At 41.3% G+C, this 20,439-nt stretch overlaps 1 protein-coding gene across 1 annotated transcript in view; it reads right to left on the bottom strand.

Moving 5' to 3' along the window:
* Nucleotides 1–20,439, bottom strand: part of MTA3 (metastasis associated 1 family member 3) — an 80,273-nt gene that overhangs the window by 16,734 nt on the left and 43,100 nt on the right. Inside the window, exons 5-7 of the mRNA XM_035111219.3 lie at nt 13,965–14,028; nt 12,345–12,462; nt 6,689–6,791 (exon numbers count right to left, since the gene is read on the bottom strand). Coding sequence (XP_034967110.3) covers nt 6,689–6,791; nt 12,345–12,462; nt 13,965–14,028 — 285 coding nt within the window. The remainder of the gene's footprint in view (nt 1–6,688; nt 6,792–12,344; nt 12,463–13,964; nt 14,029–20,439) is intronic.

The following is a 20,439-nucleotide window of genomic DNA, read 5'->3' as shown; positions in this document are numbered from 1 at the left end:
TCTATCAATTGGATAGGGGCATAGCTGCCAAGTTCTCCCCTTTTTTAAGGGAAATTCCCTTATGCTGAATAGGCATCCTCGCGAGAAAAGGGAAAACTTGGCAGCTATGGATAGGGGCTACCAACACAAGAGCAACCAAAAAATAGGGCATATTAAGTACACTTATGAATCAACCCACTGTGACTCCTGTTCCAATATGTCACTTTTCCTTTTAACTTGAAGGCATAATTGAAGAAAACTTGAAATTTCAAATTACATTTCCTTTCATAAAAATCACAATAAAGATCTGTCAACAGTTGGACTACCACAGGACTTTACAACTGCTAGTTTGTACTTTAAAGTGAACTGCAAAAAACACCACCACCAAGACCATTAATATTCCATGTTTTTTAGCAATTTACACAAGTAAATGAGGCAATCAGCTATTTATTTTCCTCAACCATCATTATTTTAAAAGGATTTTTTTGGCTTTAAATTGGATGACCACCTCCACCTTAGCCCGACTGAGAGAGGACTGGTGTTATTCACGCTGTTAAGAGGGGGGTTTTTTTTAGTTTGACATTTACATTTCAGTTTATTTTTCTCCATAGCGGTGGGTCATCAGAAACTGAGAAACAACAAAATTAAAGATGAGGGGGTGTTAAAAGATTGCATGATGCCAGTCCTTATAATGTTGCTACAAACTGTAACTATTCCAACGTAATACAAAAGTGCAGAGCAGGAAATATGCTCAAGGAATCCTAAGAAAGAAATGTGCTTGCAAATGTGCAGAGTGCTTCCCCTCCAAGGATCAGAAATGAACCAGAAGGGTATCCAATCCCCAAAGTACAGGCTTCCATATTTTCACTCCCCTATGGCGAGTGTGACAACCTCCTCTGGCGACCATGACAAGTCCCAGCCTAGTTCTTAACTCTGAAGCTGCACCATTAGAAATCTGACTGTTGCACAGTGATCCCAATTCGCTCCCCAAGTCCAAGGTTGGGAGAAGACTAGGGATTGTATATCTGCCATGTGACCAAGGTATCCAAAACAATTTAGCTAAGCAGTGTTTCTGAGGTTGTAGGGGGCATCTTTAGTTTTTGTGCAGCCAAGGCATCTGGAATGCCTTGGCCACACAGTGGCCAAACTAGCAGGGGCTTGGAGACTATTTACCTTCCCACACCTATTTATCTACTTGCACTTTGACATGCTTTCAAACTGCTAGGTTGGCAGGACCTGGGACCAAACAACGGGAGCTCACCCCATTGTGGGGCCTCAAACCACCGACCTTTCAATTGGCAAGTCCAAGCGTCACAGTGGTTTAGACCACAGCGCCATCCCCATCCTAACCATTACATCCCTGCATTTGATGCAAAAAAAAAAATCCTTGACAAATACCAGCACTCTTGTGCATGATTAGATGTTTGCTTTTCTGTTCCATTTATCCTCAAACATCCTGGTTTAAAATAAGATTTGAATCTCTCAGGTGGTTGTGTTAACGAATAAGAAGAATAAGGAGGTTAAATGCTGCAGGAACTGCCTTGAGCAAATAGCCTTTATGTAATGTTGAGGATGGAACTGGTTTTTAAAAAGAAAACAGGTTTTCAAATTAACAAGCTTATTGAGCTAAATTTAAATAATGTTAAATGCATTTATTATGAAACGTCAATAATCCTAGTTGGACCACTTAATTGTTTTCATTTACAAAAATCAATCCCGATGACCAAGTAATAGCAGTGATATTTTTAATTGCAACTGTGTGAGACAGAATATCAGATGGAGATCTAGCAATTAGCTTAATGATCAGTACAGTATCCTTCTAAGTCATTTCGGTAGGGGAGGTTAGAATGCAGCCTTGATGGTTAAGCTTTTACCAGCCAAGCTCACATACAGCATAACAAATGCTATACTCCCCACCCCCTTGGCTCAATATCATTGATTTTTAAGACCACAGGGGACCCTTGTGATTATTTTAGTCTTAGCTGCTGCTTGCTTTTAGGCGCAGAACACATGTACCTAGGCCAATAATGTTAATTAACTAAAACACAGATTTCAGATGGAAGTGGTTTATTTAAAACAACCATTCCAGTGTTTTTAATAGATTTAGTTAATGTTCACAATAGGTGATCTCCTCTTCCCAACCACCTTTAATCATTTGAATATAGTCTTTTTGAAATTTTCCAAGAAGTTCAAGGAAAATTAAGGACAAATCAGGTGACCTGGGCAAATCCCTCTTTTGAACTCTTAAGGACTCGGTATACCTTGAACAAATTATTCATGATTCATGACAACTTTACAGGATTTTAAACCATTTCACTTATAATGGCAAAAAATTAAATTGCTTCAAAAAAAGAAGAAAGAAAGAAAGAAACACAAATTTCCATTTTTATCCTATCAAACGCTCTATCTGTTGACATGTAGTAAGAGTACAACCCTGGATTTATATTTTAAATAGATTTTCAATGCATCACTTGGCATCCAAATTAGATCTGAACCACAGTGTTTTGTTGAACAAAATCCACTTACAAATGGGCATTCACTTTTAGATTGTTAGTGAAGTTTCATAACAGTAATAATAACTGAATCAAGTTATTATGCCAAGACTATATAGGCAGTCTCTTTGCTGTCTAAGAGCATTGCAAAACATTCTACAAGAAGAGGGCCTTGAAGTGGCTTTGTCTTTAGGCTGATAAGCTGGATAGAACAGGACACCTCAGCATGGTCAAGCCAAGACTATATAGGCAGTCTCTTTGCTGTCTAAGAGCATTGCAAAACTCCCATCGCCTGTGCCACGTGTGACCTCCATGTTGGAGGCTAGACACGGGGTAGAGAAAGCCTGAAGACCACATTCCTCCTGGGCAACCTCAAGCAGGCCACATGCAAGTAACTGATGGAACTAGAGATAAAAATGGCCGAAGCAATGAATGTGAATATGACATTTATACAGTGGCCTAGTTTCTACACACACCCTCATGCCTCGCTCTATCCTTCCGGTCATGCAAGAAGCATTATCAGATGCAAGAGGGGAGACTCTTCAGGGTCAGACAAAGAGACCTGGAGGTCCACATGTGGAGGACCAAGCTTGAGGTCCCCAACCCTTGCTTTATCAACCGTAGCTTTGTATGGCAGCACAATATTGGCTGCTCAGTATTTTCTAACAGTAGGAAGCCATCACCTTTTCCAGCGCTTGGCTTGTTATTAAAGCAGTGCCCCTTTCCACTAAATATCCTGCTTGGGGTGAAGCAGTCTGTCTCTTCAATACCACTGACAAAAAAATTCTATGGGCCAATTAAGCTTTTTTAAACTAAAAACACCAAGCCGCAGACCCAACGTGTCAACAGCTCACAGATAATTACAGCTGGAAATTGACCCAAGGGACTTGCAGCCATCAGACAGTGAGAATGTGACATATTGGATATACTATCAACTCTAGTCGGCTGCATTATTTCAGAGAAGAAATGTTCTTCGGATCAGGAACTCGTCCTTTGGAGCAAGCAGTGCTTATTATTACTGATGTTGGTGTTCTCTCTACCTTACAAGAAAACAGAACCAAAAAACCTCAGTGTGGGGAAATGCGATAATGAAACACAAGTTGAAATCTGGTCTCTGCTTTGCTTCTTTCTTTCTTTTTAAAGGTGCAAGTGTGGCAGATGTGGGACAAAGAACAACAAATATATCAGGTTGCATTTGCACTGACAATTTATTGCCTCTTTTTTTATTATTTGGGCTTCCCAAATTACTGCCTTTATTTTTGTTCTTGACTTTTCTTTCCAGAAGCTGTACACCCCTGAGTAAGGAGAGTCTACACAAAGCTTTGTTCAGAGTTCTAGTGTTGCAATACAACAAGAAACTGCTATAGAAAAGCACAAGATAACACACGACTAAGTCCCGCCAGATGATTTTGTGCTGGTGAAAGCAGCAGAGCTGGCTGCAATATATTTCTTGTGCAGATCGATGGGGAGCAGATGTGGGGCATCAGTGGAAAGTGCAGATACAAAGTTCTTTGGGGCAAGGCTGGAGAAACAGAAAACGTTTGTGTGTAGATTGCAATGCCTAAGAGTCAATGCTTTGGAGCACTTGAAATCACTCCCGAGGGGGGGGGGGACAACTTAGTGAATGTACCATCATGTAATTGCACGAATGGAATGGTCATTTATGCACCAACAAGAAAAAGGGGAGGGGCCAGAAAAAGACACACATAACTCAGTCTACTGCCCAGGTGCTAACAGTTCATGGGCAACTTCAAAGCAATCTCCCTTGGGAGGTTGCGGACTCTCCTTCCTTGGAGGTATTTAAGCAGAGGTTGGGTGGTCATCTGTCATGGGTGCTTTAGCTGAGATTCCTGCATTGCAGGGAGTTGGACTAGTTGACCCTTGCATCCCTTCCAACTCTACAATTCTATGACTGGGCCACTGTTCTTCTTTCTTATGGGTACAGTGGTGCCTCGCTTAACTAATGCCCTGCTTAACGAAATTTCCACTTAACGAAAGGATTTTTCGAGCGGAGGTTGCCTCGCTAGACGAATGCGTTTTACGAAAAATTCATCTAGCGAATCGTGGTTTCCCATAGGAATGCATTGAAATTCAATTAATGCGTTCCTATGGGCAAAAAAAATTCAAAAAAATTCAATGCATTCCTATGGGATTCGCTAGACGAATTTTTCGCTATAAGAAAAGACCCGTGGAACGAATTAATTTCATCTAGCGAGGCACCACTGTATTTATCTCTGAACCAAACTTGAACTGAACTAGGTAGCCGTGTTGGTCTGATGCAGTCAAAACAAAATAAAAAAAATCCTTCCAGTAGCACCTTAGAGACCAACTAAGTTTGTCATAGGTATGAGCTTTCGTGTGCATGCACACTTCTTCAGATACCCTGAAGAGTCGTTCGTGACTGGACTTAACTGTCAGGGGTCATTTACCTTTACTTTTTTAAAAACCTGTCTAAAGCAGGACACAGACCGGCCTCCTAAGCGTGAGACCACTGTTATGGTAATAGTACAGTATATGGAAATAATTCACAATGGCAAGTCCTCAGAAAGTCATTCTCTGTGCAGGATCCCAGGGGTTTGACAAAGCCCAGAAAAAAACACAGTCTTTGGTGAGCAAGAATTCAGTGGCTGGGGCAGATCAATAGCTGCATTTTTAAAGACTGGCTAATTTTCTTTTTGGAAAAAGAAATCAAAACTGTGCTGACTGAGCTACAAATAAGAAAGTGTCCAACTGGAATCTCACCTCTGTCATTAAATCGCAAGGTGGCCTTAAGCAAGCAAAACAAACACAAATAATACTTAATATACCAAGTGCATTGTTTACTGTTCTTCTGGTTCACTGCACAGAGGAAAAATTACTAAAATTGATGAAGCAATGTTGGTTTCTTCCACATTTTTCAACACAGTGGGAGTGCAACCACAAAGTTTTTTTTAAAAAAAGACAATTATTTATTGGAAATTAAGTTCTCCTACACTACAAATACAACAGTATATCTACTTCCAATTCAATCTCAGGAAACAGCAAGAGAAAACTGCTGGCAGAGGAGAATCTCTTTCAAATAATTGCTAAATAATATTTTGTGGCAATGCTGAAGCCAAAAGAAAAAAGAAAGAAATTGTAAGAACCAGAACTTCCCACGCTGAAGACCCTTCCATGTAGCATGGTGCAAATAAATGTATTTTTTTTAAAAAAAAACAAACCAGAAATGAATAAGGGAGAGGGGCTTTATTTGCACTAGACAAAACATTCAACTTGAGATTTTCCAATGAGGGCAGATAGCACAACAAGAGCTACTGAGACAACCAGGGCTTAAAAGCTCACATAAGAGTCAAGTCACAGTAAATGATAAGGTTTTTCTTCTTGGTAGAATACACACACACACACGACTACCTACCCCTTACTGACTGTGGAAAACCTAAGATTGGAGGTAAGCAGAGAAATGAAAATAGAGAGTTCGCTTCTCTTTCAGGAAAAGCAACTTCTGTAATTTTAAGTTCTTTAATCTGTTTTAGTCTTGTGCGATGTTGTGTTACATCATTAATGTTGTGCTTCAATTGTTGTAATCCTGCCCTGGGACCTTAGCACGAAGGACAGGTAATAAATTATAACAGCAACAACAGGGTCTGGGGAGGCACTGAGTGGTATACATGGTGCTACATCTGTAGCTCCGCTGGGAGGTGCAGGGAGGCTGGGAGATGCAGAAACTCCCCTCCCAAGGTCAGAAAGTGGGGAAACAAGCACCTTGGGGGGACCTAGGCAGCTTTGCGTTCAAAGCCTCTGGCACCCTCCCCATGCCTTCTGCCGGTTATCGCTTTATTTCATCTTCTGCATGACAGTTCTTCATATATTTTAAGGGTGCCAGCGAGTCTACCTTCATTCTTCTCTTCTCCAGGGAAAACAGAATACAGTGGTACCTCGCAAGACGAATGCCTCGCGCAACGAAAAACTCGCAAGACGAAAGCGTTTTGCAATGTGTTTGGTGACTCGCAAGATGAAGTTTTCTATGGCCGCGCTTCGCAAGACGAAATTATCGCAAGACGAAGCAACTCGTGGAACGAATTAATTTCGTCTTGCGAGGCACCACTGTAGACTCTTTATAACATTTGTTCCATGGAGGAAAGATTATGCATTTGGGGGGGCCCATGGCTTCTCCACCCCTGGTTTGGATCATGCCCTTTATTATTAAGAGGGGGAGAGAATGAAGGTGTTAATCTTACCGTGCTACTACTAAAAACTGGTCAATCTGATGATCAGTGAGATGGCTGTCTGGATCCCATACTTTTACTTCAAGCTTTGCCTGTTCCCGGTCATCTGTTTCCCCTGGCAAAAAAAAAGTAGCACATATAAAAATATTTTTAATGGTCGTAAATGCATCTATGATGCCACCATCAAGTCTGTGACCATGCAGCTACAATCAATTTGTTTGTGTCTCAGCACCAGTCAGAACAGTCCTTAAAAACACACTTCACAGATAGACTCCAACTTAATTGATTACAGATGCCTGCTTCATAATCACTGACTCAACACACAAATTGCTTTCAACAGACTCTTAAATACCTTTCTCTAAATGCATTGTCATCTGCCCTTCGAACAAAAAGCAATTAGCCCCTTTATTTGTGCAGTTCATGAATCCCTATCTTCATCTCTGTAGCTAGATTGTGGCTAGACTGCTCGTCTCCCCTCTTTATTTCCACTAATTTCTTTTGCAGGAAAAAGCCACGAAGCAGCATTAATTGTCCGTGTCTCCCAATTCTGCAACTAGAAATGGGACATGATATGCAAGGTCTCAGACTCTAACCTTCACTTATCCAAGCTGAACTGATGAATAATTCACAGAGTTTCTAACTTTGCCTTAAAATGAGCCTTTTCCGACATAACAGTATTTCATAATAACTTTCAAGGTAAATCACAGCATCTTTCCTAAGCATGTCTGCATGTGTTCAGATTTCCATCTTGTGGAAGGTGTTAATATACTGTTGCACGCCACCCCAATTTCTGAGCAGTGTGAGATTCCAGGAGTTCCAGGCACCAGATCCTGGCCAATTATACATCAGTCTATAATATCTGCCTCCTAGATCACATGCTGCAATAGGTTTGGACCAATCTTAATACCCACACTCCCCCATTGCCTCACTGGAGCTGAGTTCAACATCTCCATGTGAGACCCCTCCAGATGTTTTGAGACTACAATTCCCATCATCCCTGACCACTGGTCCTGCTAGCTAGGGATCATGGGAGTTGTAGGCCAAAAACATCTGGAGGGTCGACTGTGAGGAAGCCTGAACTAGCCCTTTTTACATGAGCCCCTTCTTCTCTGAGCAGGCCTTGTATGTTGGACCAAAGAATGGTGATCTTGTATCCGACATCCCTATTCCCTAAATCAAGAATGGGCTTTGGGACCATTATGTAGTCGCCAAACTGACAGCTTCTGGGGAAAGAAAATTATGGATTGCCTTCAATGAAGTCCTATTCAGAGCAGAACAATTAAAATTAGTAAACCTAAGTTAGCCATTCCCCTTAACTTCAGTGGGTCTACTTTGAGTAGCACTAGCACTGAATACCACCCCATATTTTGGAAGTGCTAAGAAATGCATATACTTTAACATTTTAGTGGATTTTGTATATAACACATACAAACAGGGCTTTCCCCTCCCATTTTATATTCAGTTATATATAATCTGAACAGTAGATTGAAGTGTGCCAAAAGAGAGAGAGAGCCCAAAGTGTATTCCTCCTTGAAATATACCACATGCAGGTCTCACTAGGGGAATGCTCGTTATCCAAAATCTCAGTTATCCAAACATAAATAATTATACCCACGCTACACGAATGACTGATTCAGATATCCGAACAGTTCTTTGCATTTTTCTGGTTGGCAGCAACCATTTCAAGCAGAAACCATGGAGGGAGGGAACTAAAGAACTACTTCCAGGGAACGTATTGTGTTCAGATAGCAGGACCTACGTGTATTTTAAACCGCAGGTGGAAGGGCTGTCATATATACTTGGACATTCCTTCTTCATAAAGCAAGAAGAAATCTAGGCTGAAATCCTTCACCCTGACACACTAACTTTCCATGCTCAAGGATTTATTGACTTTTTAAATGTGAAAGTCTTGGTTTCCGGGATGACAGCAACATCGCCCTGCACATTTGAAATGTGTCTAAAAGTATAAACTTGCATCTCCCAATGATCCAGGACTATGATGCATCGACTAATGTGTTTTCTATATATAGTCAAGAAAAGAGAAGAAGCAAAGGCGGGAGGGAGCAGAGTGACGCAGCCACAAGTGGAGATACAGAGCAGAAGTGAGTGTTGCATCTGTTATTTGTCAGGAATCCTATGTGTTCCTGTGCACGTGTGCTAGGGAGCAAGCTACACCGAACTTGGTTAGACTTACTTCTAAGTAAGCATGCCTAGGAAGTCTTAAGAGGGTGCAGTGTGGCAATGGATGAAAAAAGCATGGAGGAACTTAGTGAAGACTAGAGCAGGAAGGTATGGATCACAGAGATGCAGCAGTCTCTGGTAGGGCTGGCCGATATATCAATATATCATCTAAAACTAGTTTGAAGTCCATGCTGTGATATCAGTTTCATAATTTTTGACCTGGCAATATATCACAAATCATGGTGTGTGGGGGTGTGGGGGTGGGTGTGTATACGTGCACAATGACACCATCCTAAGATGTTCACTGAGTTCCTGTGAGTTCCCCTTGAAAAAAGCCCTGTCATGATATATTGGCATAACGTGATGTTTAGCTGGTGATCTACCGTCTTTCCCCTTTTTTAAGACACCGTCTTATAACTTTTTTTCCTCAAAAAAACACAGGGTGGCTTACTTTCGGTGGGATGTCTTATTTTTTTTATTACCGGTACAGTTTTTACAGCTCAGGGCGCTGGCTCAGGGCGCTGCTCGGTTCTCTTGAGTGCTCGGCGCTGCAGCAGCCACTGGTTCCGGGTGGCAGGGCAGCAGGCATCCTAGGCCGGGCCAGGCAGAGGCCGCTGGCTCAGGCGCTCCGCCTGCCGCTGCAGGGCGCTCCAAGCTCCTTGGCCAAGCCAGGCAAGGAAGAAGCAGTGAGCCCAGCGGTGGCGACAAGCACAGAAGCGGCAGGGCGGCGATGGACGAGAAGGCGGAGCGCGGGGATGCAGCCAGCAAGGCGGGAGCGCGATCAGCTGTTAAGCGGAGCTCTTGGAGCGCCACTTCAGAGCTGATCGCGCTCCTGCAGTGCCAGCTGCATGGAGTGACTCTGTGAGTGGAGGTGCCTGTGGGGGTTGGTTTCCGCGGAGCGGAAGTATGGCTTATTTTGGGGGTATGTCTTATATTTCTCAAATGCTTAAAAACCCTGCCATGGCTTACTTTCTGACTACGTATTAAAAAAGGGGAAACAGGGTATCGAAATGTTGAAACCCAGGTATCACCCAGCCCTAGTCTCTGGTCCCAATTAGTCAAAACCTCTTCATTAGAACGGAAGTTTCAATTTATCCTGAGGAACAGCAGTCTTCCTTAATTCACAATCTTGCAAATGTACCAGTTCATGCACATTTTTTAATAGCCTCCCTACATACACAAACTCTCACAATGCAATCCTATTCCTGTCTACTCAGAATTAAGTCCTATTAATTTCAACAGAACTTTCCTCCATATTAAAAAGGGTGCTGTTGTTTTTAATTTAAAGGAGACTATCTTTTTGTTTGCTTGCACTCCCTCCCTCCCTCTGATAAAAAAAGGAGAGATTGGTGGAATGAGGGCCCCTTCTGTGGAGGTGGGGGTGGAGGGGAGAAGATTTAGCTGGCTGCCTTATGCTGAAATGGGAGGCTGGGTACTATGAGAATGATGGGGAGGGTGTTTTTTCAGTAAGCAGTGAAGAAAGCAAATGCATGTCTACTCGCAAGCAAGCCCTACTGAATTCAATGTGGCTTACTCCCAGGAAAGTAAGTTTAGTTGAACTCACGTGGGGCTTATACACGCACAGATTCCACAGACCTCTGAGCGGGAAAGCAGATACAACTTGACTAGTAAATTACTTATACTACTCATAAATTAGTTGAAAATATATTAAATATAATATATGGAATTTTATTTAATAGTTTATTACATCTACCACTTCCTTACATTTTAAGGCCCTCCACCCACTGCAGGGAGGTACGATGAGATCCTCTGCTGCTGCGGGGAGGCACAGCAAGGCCCTCCGCCAACGCAGATATATGTCGTGATATTTATCTGGTTATATATTGTGATGTTGAAAACCAGGTATCGCCCAGCCCTGCTCCCAGGTAAGCGGATTTAGGATTGCAGACTGCCTGGCTTTAAAGCAAACAACAGTATAAATGTTGGCATAACTTCTCTTCCTGGTCACTGAAAAGTATTCCTACTTGCCACTGATTTACAAGCTTGTATGGAGCAATGGGCTGTACCCAACATTACTCTTACTCAGAGAGGACCCACTAAAATAAATGGGTAGAATATATTGCTCATGGCCATTGACTTCAACAGGTCTACTCTGAGCATACTGCCAACAATAGCCACCACTTTCATAAGAAAACAGTGTATTCGTTCTTCAAATATATGTTAAAAGAAGAAACGAAAGAGTCTTGTGCCATAAATCACAGAGGATGTTACTATGTAATAAAGGTTTTATTGAATTTTTTTTTTAAGTCAGTCACATCTGAGAGATAAGCAAGCAGTTGTTTTCACCATGTGTCCTGACCAGGAACTGTTTTATAGCAAGAATCCCATCAAATAGACTAGGTGCTATAAATAAAACATTTTTTCCCCTTTGATGTTTAAGGTTATTTATAAAGAGCAGGTCAGCTACACAGTTTGCAAAAACCTTTTAAAAAGACATGGAAGTCTTGTTTGTTCATAAAGCTGTCACATTACTTCTTGAAACACTGCCATGCATTCCACAGAAGTTGTGTCAATTCACAAGGATTTCATTTCTCCTGGGTGAAGAAGGCAATTCTGAATGGAGACCTAACAGCAGCTACTAAGTCAAGGTAAGGAAATTCCTCAGTTGGTGAATTACACTGTAGTCGTCACTACAATCCATGGAAAGTGCACTCACATTTTTCCAATGGTAGTTGTAGTTTGGGATGAAGGGGTGCAAAAGCAAGGGTGTGAACGAGCCGGGCTCCTACAGTCACTTCCCCAAGACTGCCACTTTCAGACAAGATTCACACTAAGGATCTGCCTGCTACCGGCTGTATTTTGAAGATTAAATTGCAACAACAGAAACAGCTTATGTGATGTATGTTTGTTATGGCTACTTTTCATAATTCATAATGACCACATATACTGAAATGTCATCATCATCATCATATTCTGACAAATAGGGAATGGCTGTCTCCATCTTTCCTAATGAGGCACCCAAAGTCCACAACCCTTCGTCCAAGCCAGTGCCACCATTTTTGTGACAGCAAGGGATAGAGGCAATTCTACTTCTCCTGGATTGGCCTCAACATTCATGTGCACAAACCAAGTTTGGACAACTGGATCTCAGCTTAATAACCAACATATGAATGGGTCTTTTGGTTGTGCACGCAGCCTCAGCACTCCTCCCCTTGTGTGACCAAGTAAATAAACCAGGAAGTCTTCCATTAATTCAGGTGTCTTGAAGACTTTTTAATGTTAGCAGGCCTGTGCAATTCCCTGCATTTCTTCTTGAGTAGCCAGCCACTTTAATTATTGGTTCTGTTTTAATGGCTTTCTTCGCTTCTTAACTTGCTGCACACTGCCCTGAAGGTTTGCAAGAAAACGGTATACATCTACTTTTATAAATAATAATAAAAATAGGCTGCACATTCAAAGCTGCATCAAAGCACATCAGACTTAAAAAGAAACTGGTACACCAAGTCAAAACTGTAATGTGTTTTACCTTCTGCAAGCATATCTGGAACATCTGCTTGATATCTGGGACCTACTCTGATTTCTCCTTTGTCTGCTAGAAGTGTTTTCAGTGATGGATCATATACCAGTGAATAGAAGAAAGTATCCTAAAAAAAAGACATGTATTTTCCAAAGCACTATTAGTTCATGACATATAAAACAACAGTACATATTTCTGCATTTTAATGCACACGCACTGAAAAAATGCTTGGGCAGATCAGCCCATTTCTGTTCCCTGACAAGTTTTGCATAGGTCGGTTACATACTATTTTCGGAAGATTTTTTTTTTAAGCATTGAAAAAATGCATTTACATTTTGGGCACTTTCCCCTAAAGTAAGCATTTATTCCAATAAAATACACATTTCATACAGCAGGCATCTCCAAACTTTGGCCCTCCAGATGTTTTGGACTACAATTCCCATCATCCCTGACCACTGGCCCTGTTAGCTAGGGATCATGGGAGTTGTAGACCAAAACGTATGGAGGGCCGCAGTTTGGGGGTGCCTGTCATATAGTTTTCAATGCATTTTTACCATAAAACATTCATTATGATTAAATCTAAACCTAAACACACACAATTCAATGCAAATTTAAAGAATGGGGTAATCCAAATGCTGACAGGATTCCAATCTGTGAAGAAGTCCAGGGCAGATCAGGCTGGTTGCTATTAAATGTGGATGAAACAATTTTCTATTTCTAAAATAATTTTATTTTTATTTTTTTAATAAATAAAAAATAGCAATCAATCACTCCACCTATGACTTGCCCTCCCTTTCTCCCTCCATGGTTCCCCCATAAAATTTCAATTTATGGTGCATATTATAGTTACTCTATACCAGGCATCCCCAAACTTCGGCCCTCCAGGTGTTTTGGACTACAATTCCCACCTTCCCCGACCACTGGTCCTGTTAGCTTGGGATCATGGGAGTTGTAGGCCAAAACATCTGGAGGGCCGCAGTTTGGGGGTGCCTGCTCTGTACCTTCAACTTATCACAAAAGAAAGTTCATCCTCACTGCTGTCCTTACTCAACTCCTGTTTGCGTTTTAACATATTTACACTGAGTTTTTAAGTTTTCTGCAAACATTTCCCCATCTTCTTTAACATCAGTCTCATTCTGATCTCTAATTTTACACGTCAATTCTACATATTCTATCAATTTCAGCTTTCATTCTTCTTTGGTAGATACCACCTCACTGCACCATTTTCATTTGTGCTGCCGTTGTTGCATTAAAAAAAATGTATCTGTTTGTGGATGGATCAAATTTCCCTTCCCTCCCAAATCCTGAGTTAATCATATTACAAGTTAATCCTATATCACTGGGAAAAGAATTAGGCAGTGGGAAAGAGACAGCCCATTTTCATTTGCAAAATTCTTGCTGAAAGTCAAAATGAATTGTTTCAGTATCATTACAATAAAACATCAATAATTTAAGATACTAAACAACAATAAACACAGACACAAATCATTTTCAACTTTAGCTATTCATGTTATGCTACTTAGCAAAAGGATTGTTTGGTTTTCCTAACAATCTGCAGGAAAAAATCACAACAGTGAAGGAAACCACATATAAAAAAAATGCTGATAATTATGAAAAATGTGGCATTACCTCTTTAATGAGATACGACAATACAGACTCTGTCTCATTCAGAAGTGCAACACTGCATTTCCCCCTATATAGGCACACACAAAAATCAACAACATATTAATGATTTATAACGCCATTTTTTCCAAGCAGCAAATGACAAAAGATTGGTCAACCAAGTTCAGAATTTAGAAATTTCAGTTAAATCAATTATTTTCAAACAGGAAATGGCCATGAATGCAGCAAGAGTAAACAAGCCTCAGGAAAGGGTATACGTGTGAAGAAAGTAAGGCAGTTCAGTATCATCGCAAATACAAATGAACCAAACACATTAATTATTTCTGCATAAAACTCAACAGAGAGTAAACATTCAAGGAAAAGGACAGAGACCTTTAAAACGGTACCATCTTCATTTGAGGTGCACCCCACTTGCTGGTAAATGCATGTTTTCAAAACTGGCTGTAGTGAAGTTATTCAAAACTAAGGGGCTATCTTAATATTATTTAAATAACAGGCTCATGGGATCCTGGCTGCGTAGCTCTCTATGCCATATGCAGCCTCACTGGCTGAAAGATTACAAAGGTGGGGGGACATAATAAGAGCCTGATGGATCAAGCCAATAGTCCATGTAGTTCAGCATCCTGTCTTCACAGTGGCTGATCAGATGCCTGAGGGAAGCCTGCAAGCTAGACCACAGCATTCTGAATAAGAAGCTGCCTTCAACTGAGTGAGACCATCATTCCACCTTGCTCAGTGTTCTCCATGCTAAGTGGCAATAGCTCTCCCAGCCATACCTTGAGATACTGGGCATAGCACTTGGAAAGCAGACACCGTACCACTGAAATACATCCCTTTCGACCCCCCCCCCCGCCCCCAGGAGGAGGAGATCAGAAAGCTTTGCTGGAAAGGATAAGGATAACACTTCTCCATTCAACAGAGCAGAAACAAAATGCAGGTTGTCTCCAAGGGCAGCAGGCCACTAAACACCCCAGATAATGTGTGTTTCTCCGAGCCATGGAGCAAAGGCAACGTAGCCTCTATCCATTTCTGAACTGAGGCCTGGGAGCCCAGCCCCTTGAGAGGCAAACCATTTTAATTGAATAAAGACTGAAGATTGGCCAGAAACTGGCCCAGATAGTTACAGAGCTTCTGGGAAAGGGAAACGAGCTTCCACAGAAATCTCCATCCTTTTTTATTTTTAAATGTGTACATATTTCGAATCCATTCTTTAAAATACAGTGGTACTTTAGTAGTTGAACGGCTTGGCTCCTGAACGCCGCACACCCAGAAATGAGTGTTCCAGTTTGCTAAGGGCTATGGGCTAAGGATTTTGGGCATAATATTGAATATGATGCGTGGTTGAAATTATGGAACCAAACAATAAAATTTACAGCATGTACTGCTTTGAAAGAGAATGTTTGGAAGATGATGTATAGATGGCACTTAACTCCAGTGAAATTAGCGAAAATGTATAGAATGAGTAACAGAATGTGCTGGAAATGTAATGAAAAGGAAGGGGACTTTTATCATATGTGGTGGAAATGTGAAAAGGTTAAAGGATATTGGGAAATGATATATAACGAACTGAAAAAGATATTTAAATATACTTTTCCCAAAAGACCAGAGGCCTTTCTGTTAGGACTGATAGGCCAAGAGATAACTAGGGAGGATAGTACCCTTTTCTTATATGCGACAACCGCGGCGAGGACATTATTAGCCCAAAAATGGAAAACCCAGGACTTACCGACAATTGGAGACTGGCAGACAAAGATGATTGAATATGCAGAATTAGCGAGACTGACTAGCAGGATTCGAAACCAGAGGGAGACGAGGTTTCTAAGGGATTGGAGTAAATTTGTGGACTATATGGAAATGAACTGTAAAGGTTTAAAGACACTTGCAGGCGTGAAATAAATCCTACGAATTGACCCTAAAGATTAGATACAAAGGAACTGCGAGATAAGAACTGATTAGAAAACCTTTTGAGGGGAGGGAGGGAAGTCAAGCTCGGTGGAGCATGTTTTTTGGGATGTTTGTATTTTTGAATGTTTGTTTATGTGTTTGTTTGTCTTGTATAATGTTTTAAATGTGTTTATTTTGGAAAATTTAATAAATAATTATAAAAAAAGAAAAAAAAAGAAATGAGTGTTCCAGTTTGCAAATGTTTTTCAGAAACTGAACGTCTGATGCGGCTTCCGATTGAGTGCAGGAAGCTCCTGCAGCCAATCGGAAGGCCGCGCCTTGGTTTTTGAACCATTTTGGGAGTTTTTGAACCATTTTGGGGTTTATTGTCCTCCCCCCTTTACGTGCCCTTCTACATGGGTGCTGTTTCTTTTTATCACTCTATCTCTCTTTTATGTACATCTCCTCATGTTTAGTGCACATATAATTATGTGGTTTTTGAATTTCAATAAAGATGTCTGCGGGGGGAAATGAGCACAAAACGCCCCCAGGACTAGTGGATCACGGCTGATGCATGTGTGTGTATGTTCAAAGCTGAAACAAGCGGAAAATTCACATTGTCAAAGTGCTGAGTCATTTTTCCCCTGGCCAGAGCATCTGTCCACCACTGCAAGAAGCGGTAAAAAGAACTGATTATTGGGTGGGTAACAGGGTGGCCATGTGGCACCAGGGTGGTTAAAACAAGAGATTGCAAAAACCCCAAAAGGACCGCTGCAAATTGAATGAATGGGCAGTAAAATGGCAAATGTAAAGTGTTGCATGTAAGGAGCAAAGAAAATACTAATTTCACATACATGCTCATGGGGTCTGAACTGGAGGTGGCAAACCAGGAGCAAGACTTTGGCGTCATAGCAGATAGCTTGATGAAGGTGTTAGCCCAGCGTGTTGTGGGCATGAAGAAGGCCAATTCTATGCTAGGGATCATTAGGAAAGGAATTGAAAACAAAACTCCCCGATATCATAATGCCATTATACAGATCTATAATTTGGAGTACTGTGTAAAATTCGGGTTGCCTCGCCTCAAAAAGGATATTGTTGAGTTGGAAAGGATTCAGAAAAGAGCAGCCAAAAATGATTGATGGGATGGAATGCTGTGAAGGAACACTGCAGTGTCGGGGACTTGTTAGTTTACACAAAAGGCAAGTTTCCAAAATTATGCATGAAGTGGACAGAGTAAAGTTTTTATCCTTCTCTCATGACCCAAAACTCATGGACAGCCAATGAAACAATGTTTGAAGATTTGGGACACATAAAAGGAAGCACTTCTTCACACAGAGCATGTTGTCGTTTAGTCGTGTCCGACTCTTCGTGACCCCATGGACCAGAGCACGCCAGGCACTCCTGTCTTGTACTGCCTCCCGCAGTTTGGTCAAACTCATGTTCGTAGCTTCAAGAACACTGTCCAACCATCTCGTCCTCTGTCGTCCCCTTCTCCTAGTGCCCTCAATCTTTCCCAACATCAGGGTCTTTTCCAAGGATTCTTCTCTTCCCATGAGGTGGCCAAAGTATTGGAGCCTCAGCTTCACGATCTGTCCTTCCAGTGAGCACTCGGGGCTGATTTCCTTAAGAATGGATAGGTTTGATCTTTTTGCAGTCCATGGGACTCTCAAGAGTCTCCTCCAGCACAGAGCATAGTCGCAACCATGGAACTTGCTCCCCCCCCCCCGAGGCAGTGATGGCCACCAACCTGGATGGTATTAAAAGAGGATTACACCATTTCAAGGAGGAGAAAGCAATCAATGGCTACCAGCCATGATGGCTATGCTCTCTCCCTCCACAGTTGGAGGCAGCAAGGCTTCCAAATGCCAGCTGCTGTAAACTAGAGGAGGAAAGAGAGATCTTGTGCTCATGTTCTGCTCGCTGGGTTCCCACAGACATCTGGTAGGCCACTGTGAGAACAGGATGCTAGACCAGATGGGCCATTGGCCTGATCCAACAGGCTATTCTTAGGCAAATGTGAAAAGCAGCTTCTTGGGAGGATGGCTTACAGCACTTGAAAGAGGAGAAATCAAAAGAAGAGCTCTCAAATGGACTTACAAAACTATAGCGCTGAGATTTTTAGATTTACTGTCTCTCTGCTTACATCATTATCATTCCAAGTAAGTGACTCCCTGCTAGTTTTTCGGGCTTGTTGCTAACCAGATGTTGTTGTCTGGCCTACTGGATTTTTGACATTTCTTTATTATTATTCAAGGGAATAACATCTGCAGTGCTTATCTGCTCTAAAAAATTCTTTCAGCATCCTCTTTTGATTCAGTTATTATTACTGTTATGAAACTTCACTAACAATCTAAAAGTGAATGCCCATTTGTAAGTGGATTTTGTTCAACAAAACACTGTGGTTCAGATCTAATTTGGATGCCAAGTGATGCACTGAAAATCTATTTAAAATATAAATCCAGGGTTGTACTCTTACTACATGTCAACAGATAGAGCATTTGATAGGATAAAAATGGAAATTTGTGTTTCTTTCTTTCTTCTTTTTTTGAAGCAATTTAATTTTTTGCCATTATAAGTGAAATGGTTTAAAATCCTGTGAAGTTGTCATGAATCATGAATAATTTGTTCAAGGTATACCGAGTCCTTAAGAGTTCAAAAGAGGGATTTGCCCAGGTCACCTGATTTGTCCTTAATTTTCCTTGAACTTCTTGGAAAATTTCAAAAAGACTATATTCAAATGATTAAAGGTGGTTGGGAAGAGGAGATCACCTATTGTGAACATTAACTAAATCTATTAAAAACACTGGAATGGTTGTTTTAAATAAACCACTTCCATCTGAAATCTGTGTTTTAGTTAATTAACATTATTGGCCTAGGTACATGTGTTCTGCACCTAAAAGCAAGCAGCAGCTAAGACTAAAATAATCACAAGGGTCCCCTGTGGTCTTAAAAATCAATGATACTGAGCCAAGGGGGTGGGGAGTATAGCATTTGTTATGCTGTATGTGAGCTTGGCTGGTAAAAGCTTAACCATCAAGGCTGCATTCTAACCTCCCCTACCGAAATGACTTAGAAGGATACTGTACTGATCATTAAGCTAATTGCTAGATCTCCATCTGATATTCTGTCTCACACAGTTGCAATTAAAAATATCACTGCTATTACTTGGTCATCAGGATTGATTTTTGTAAATGAAAACAATTAAGTGGTCCAACTAGGATTATTGACGTTTCATAATAAATGCATTTAACATTATTTAAATTTAGCTCAATAAGCTTGTTAATTTGAAAACCTGTTTGCTTTTTAAAAACCAGTTCCATCCTCAACATTACATAAAGGCTATTTGCTCAAGGCAGTTCCTGCAGCATTTAACCTCCTTATTCTTCTTTTTCGTTAACACAACCACCTGAGAGATTCAAATCTTATTTTAAACCAGGATGTTTGAGGATAAATGGAACAGAAAAGCAAACATCCATTATACCAAGGGATATTGGGCCTTAAAGTGATGGCAATAGAAACATTAGTCAAACAGAAGGCTGTGCATGTAGAATGGTACAAGCTGGTGAGCCATTTGAATCAAAGGAGCAGTACCTAGAACACGTCTGACTTTCCTACAAAAAAATTAATGGGGCTTAGAAGCACTTCAGGACTGTATTTTGCACTGGGCATTTTAGGCTGAGAAAGCAAGAGAACTGTGATGTTTCATATTAATAATACTGCCTTAAAACGAAAGGGATTTCAACTTCCTTGCTAACTCCCTGGATTTAAAAAAGAGGACAGATTAAAGCGGGGGTCAGCAACCTTTTTCAGCCGTGGGCCGGTCCACCGTCCCTCAGACCATGTGGTGGGCTGGATAAACGAATTCCTATGCCCCACAAATATCCCAGAGATGCATTTTTTAAATAAAGGCAAACATTCTACTCATGTAAAAACACCAGGCAGGCCCCACAAATACCCCAGAGATGCATTTTAAATAAAAGGACACATTCTACTCATGTAAAAATTCCTGGACCGTCCGTGGGCTGGATTTAGAAGGCGATGGGCTGCATCCGGCCACGGGCCCCTGGATTACAGAGATAAAATAAATACTAGACCAAGGAAAGCCAACTTCTGTATTCCTGGTGGAGGGAGAGATTTGCCAATTGTATTATTGAGCTAAATTTGATCCTATCGTTTGCATTGCCTGCATTGTATAATTCTGACTGTGTGGCTTAGCGCCCATATTCCTGGGATACGTTTCTCCTTAAAATGCTTTCCATTGCCTCTATGCCTCTGTGTCAAAGTGTAATGAAAACATTCAACAGCTAGACAGGATGGCCTTGCCAGAAAGCACAAGGAGCATCAGGAGATGCTCAAAGGTCTACACCAGGAGATGACGCAAATATCAGGCACACTCAAGGCTGCTTGAGGCTGGCACCGACCGGGGTAGCATTGCTGAGTCAGCGTGTGTTTATGAGAAGGACAGGATACGGATCTTCCTTATATGTATTTGTAACCTATGACCCTCTTGCGTGCGCACTCTTACAGAGTGGATTCCTGAGGAGGGGGGGAAGGAGCCCAAGAAGTGTACAAGAATCTTTGAAAATTTGTCTTTCTT

This window comes from Zootoca vivipara, chromosome 3, assembly GCF_965207765.1.
Source record: "Zootoca vivipara chromosome 3, rZooViv2.hap1.1, whole genome shotgun sequence".
Lineage (NCBI taxonomy): Eukaryota > Metazoa > Chordata > Lepidosauria > Squamata > Lacertidae > Zootoca > Zootoca vivipara.
This window is presented reverse-complemented; position numbering and strand designations above follow the sequence as displayed.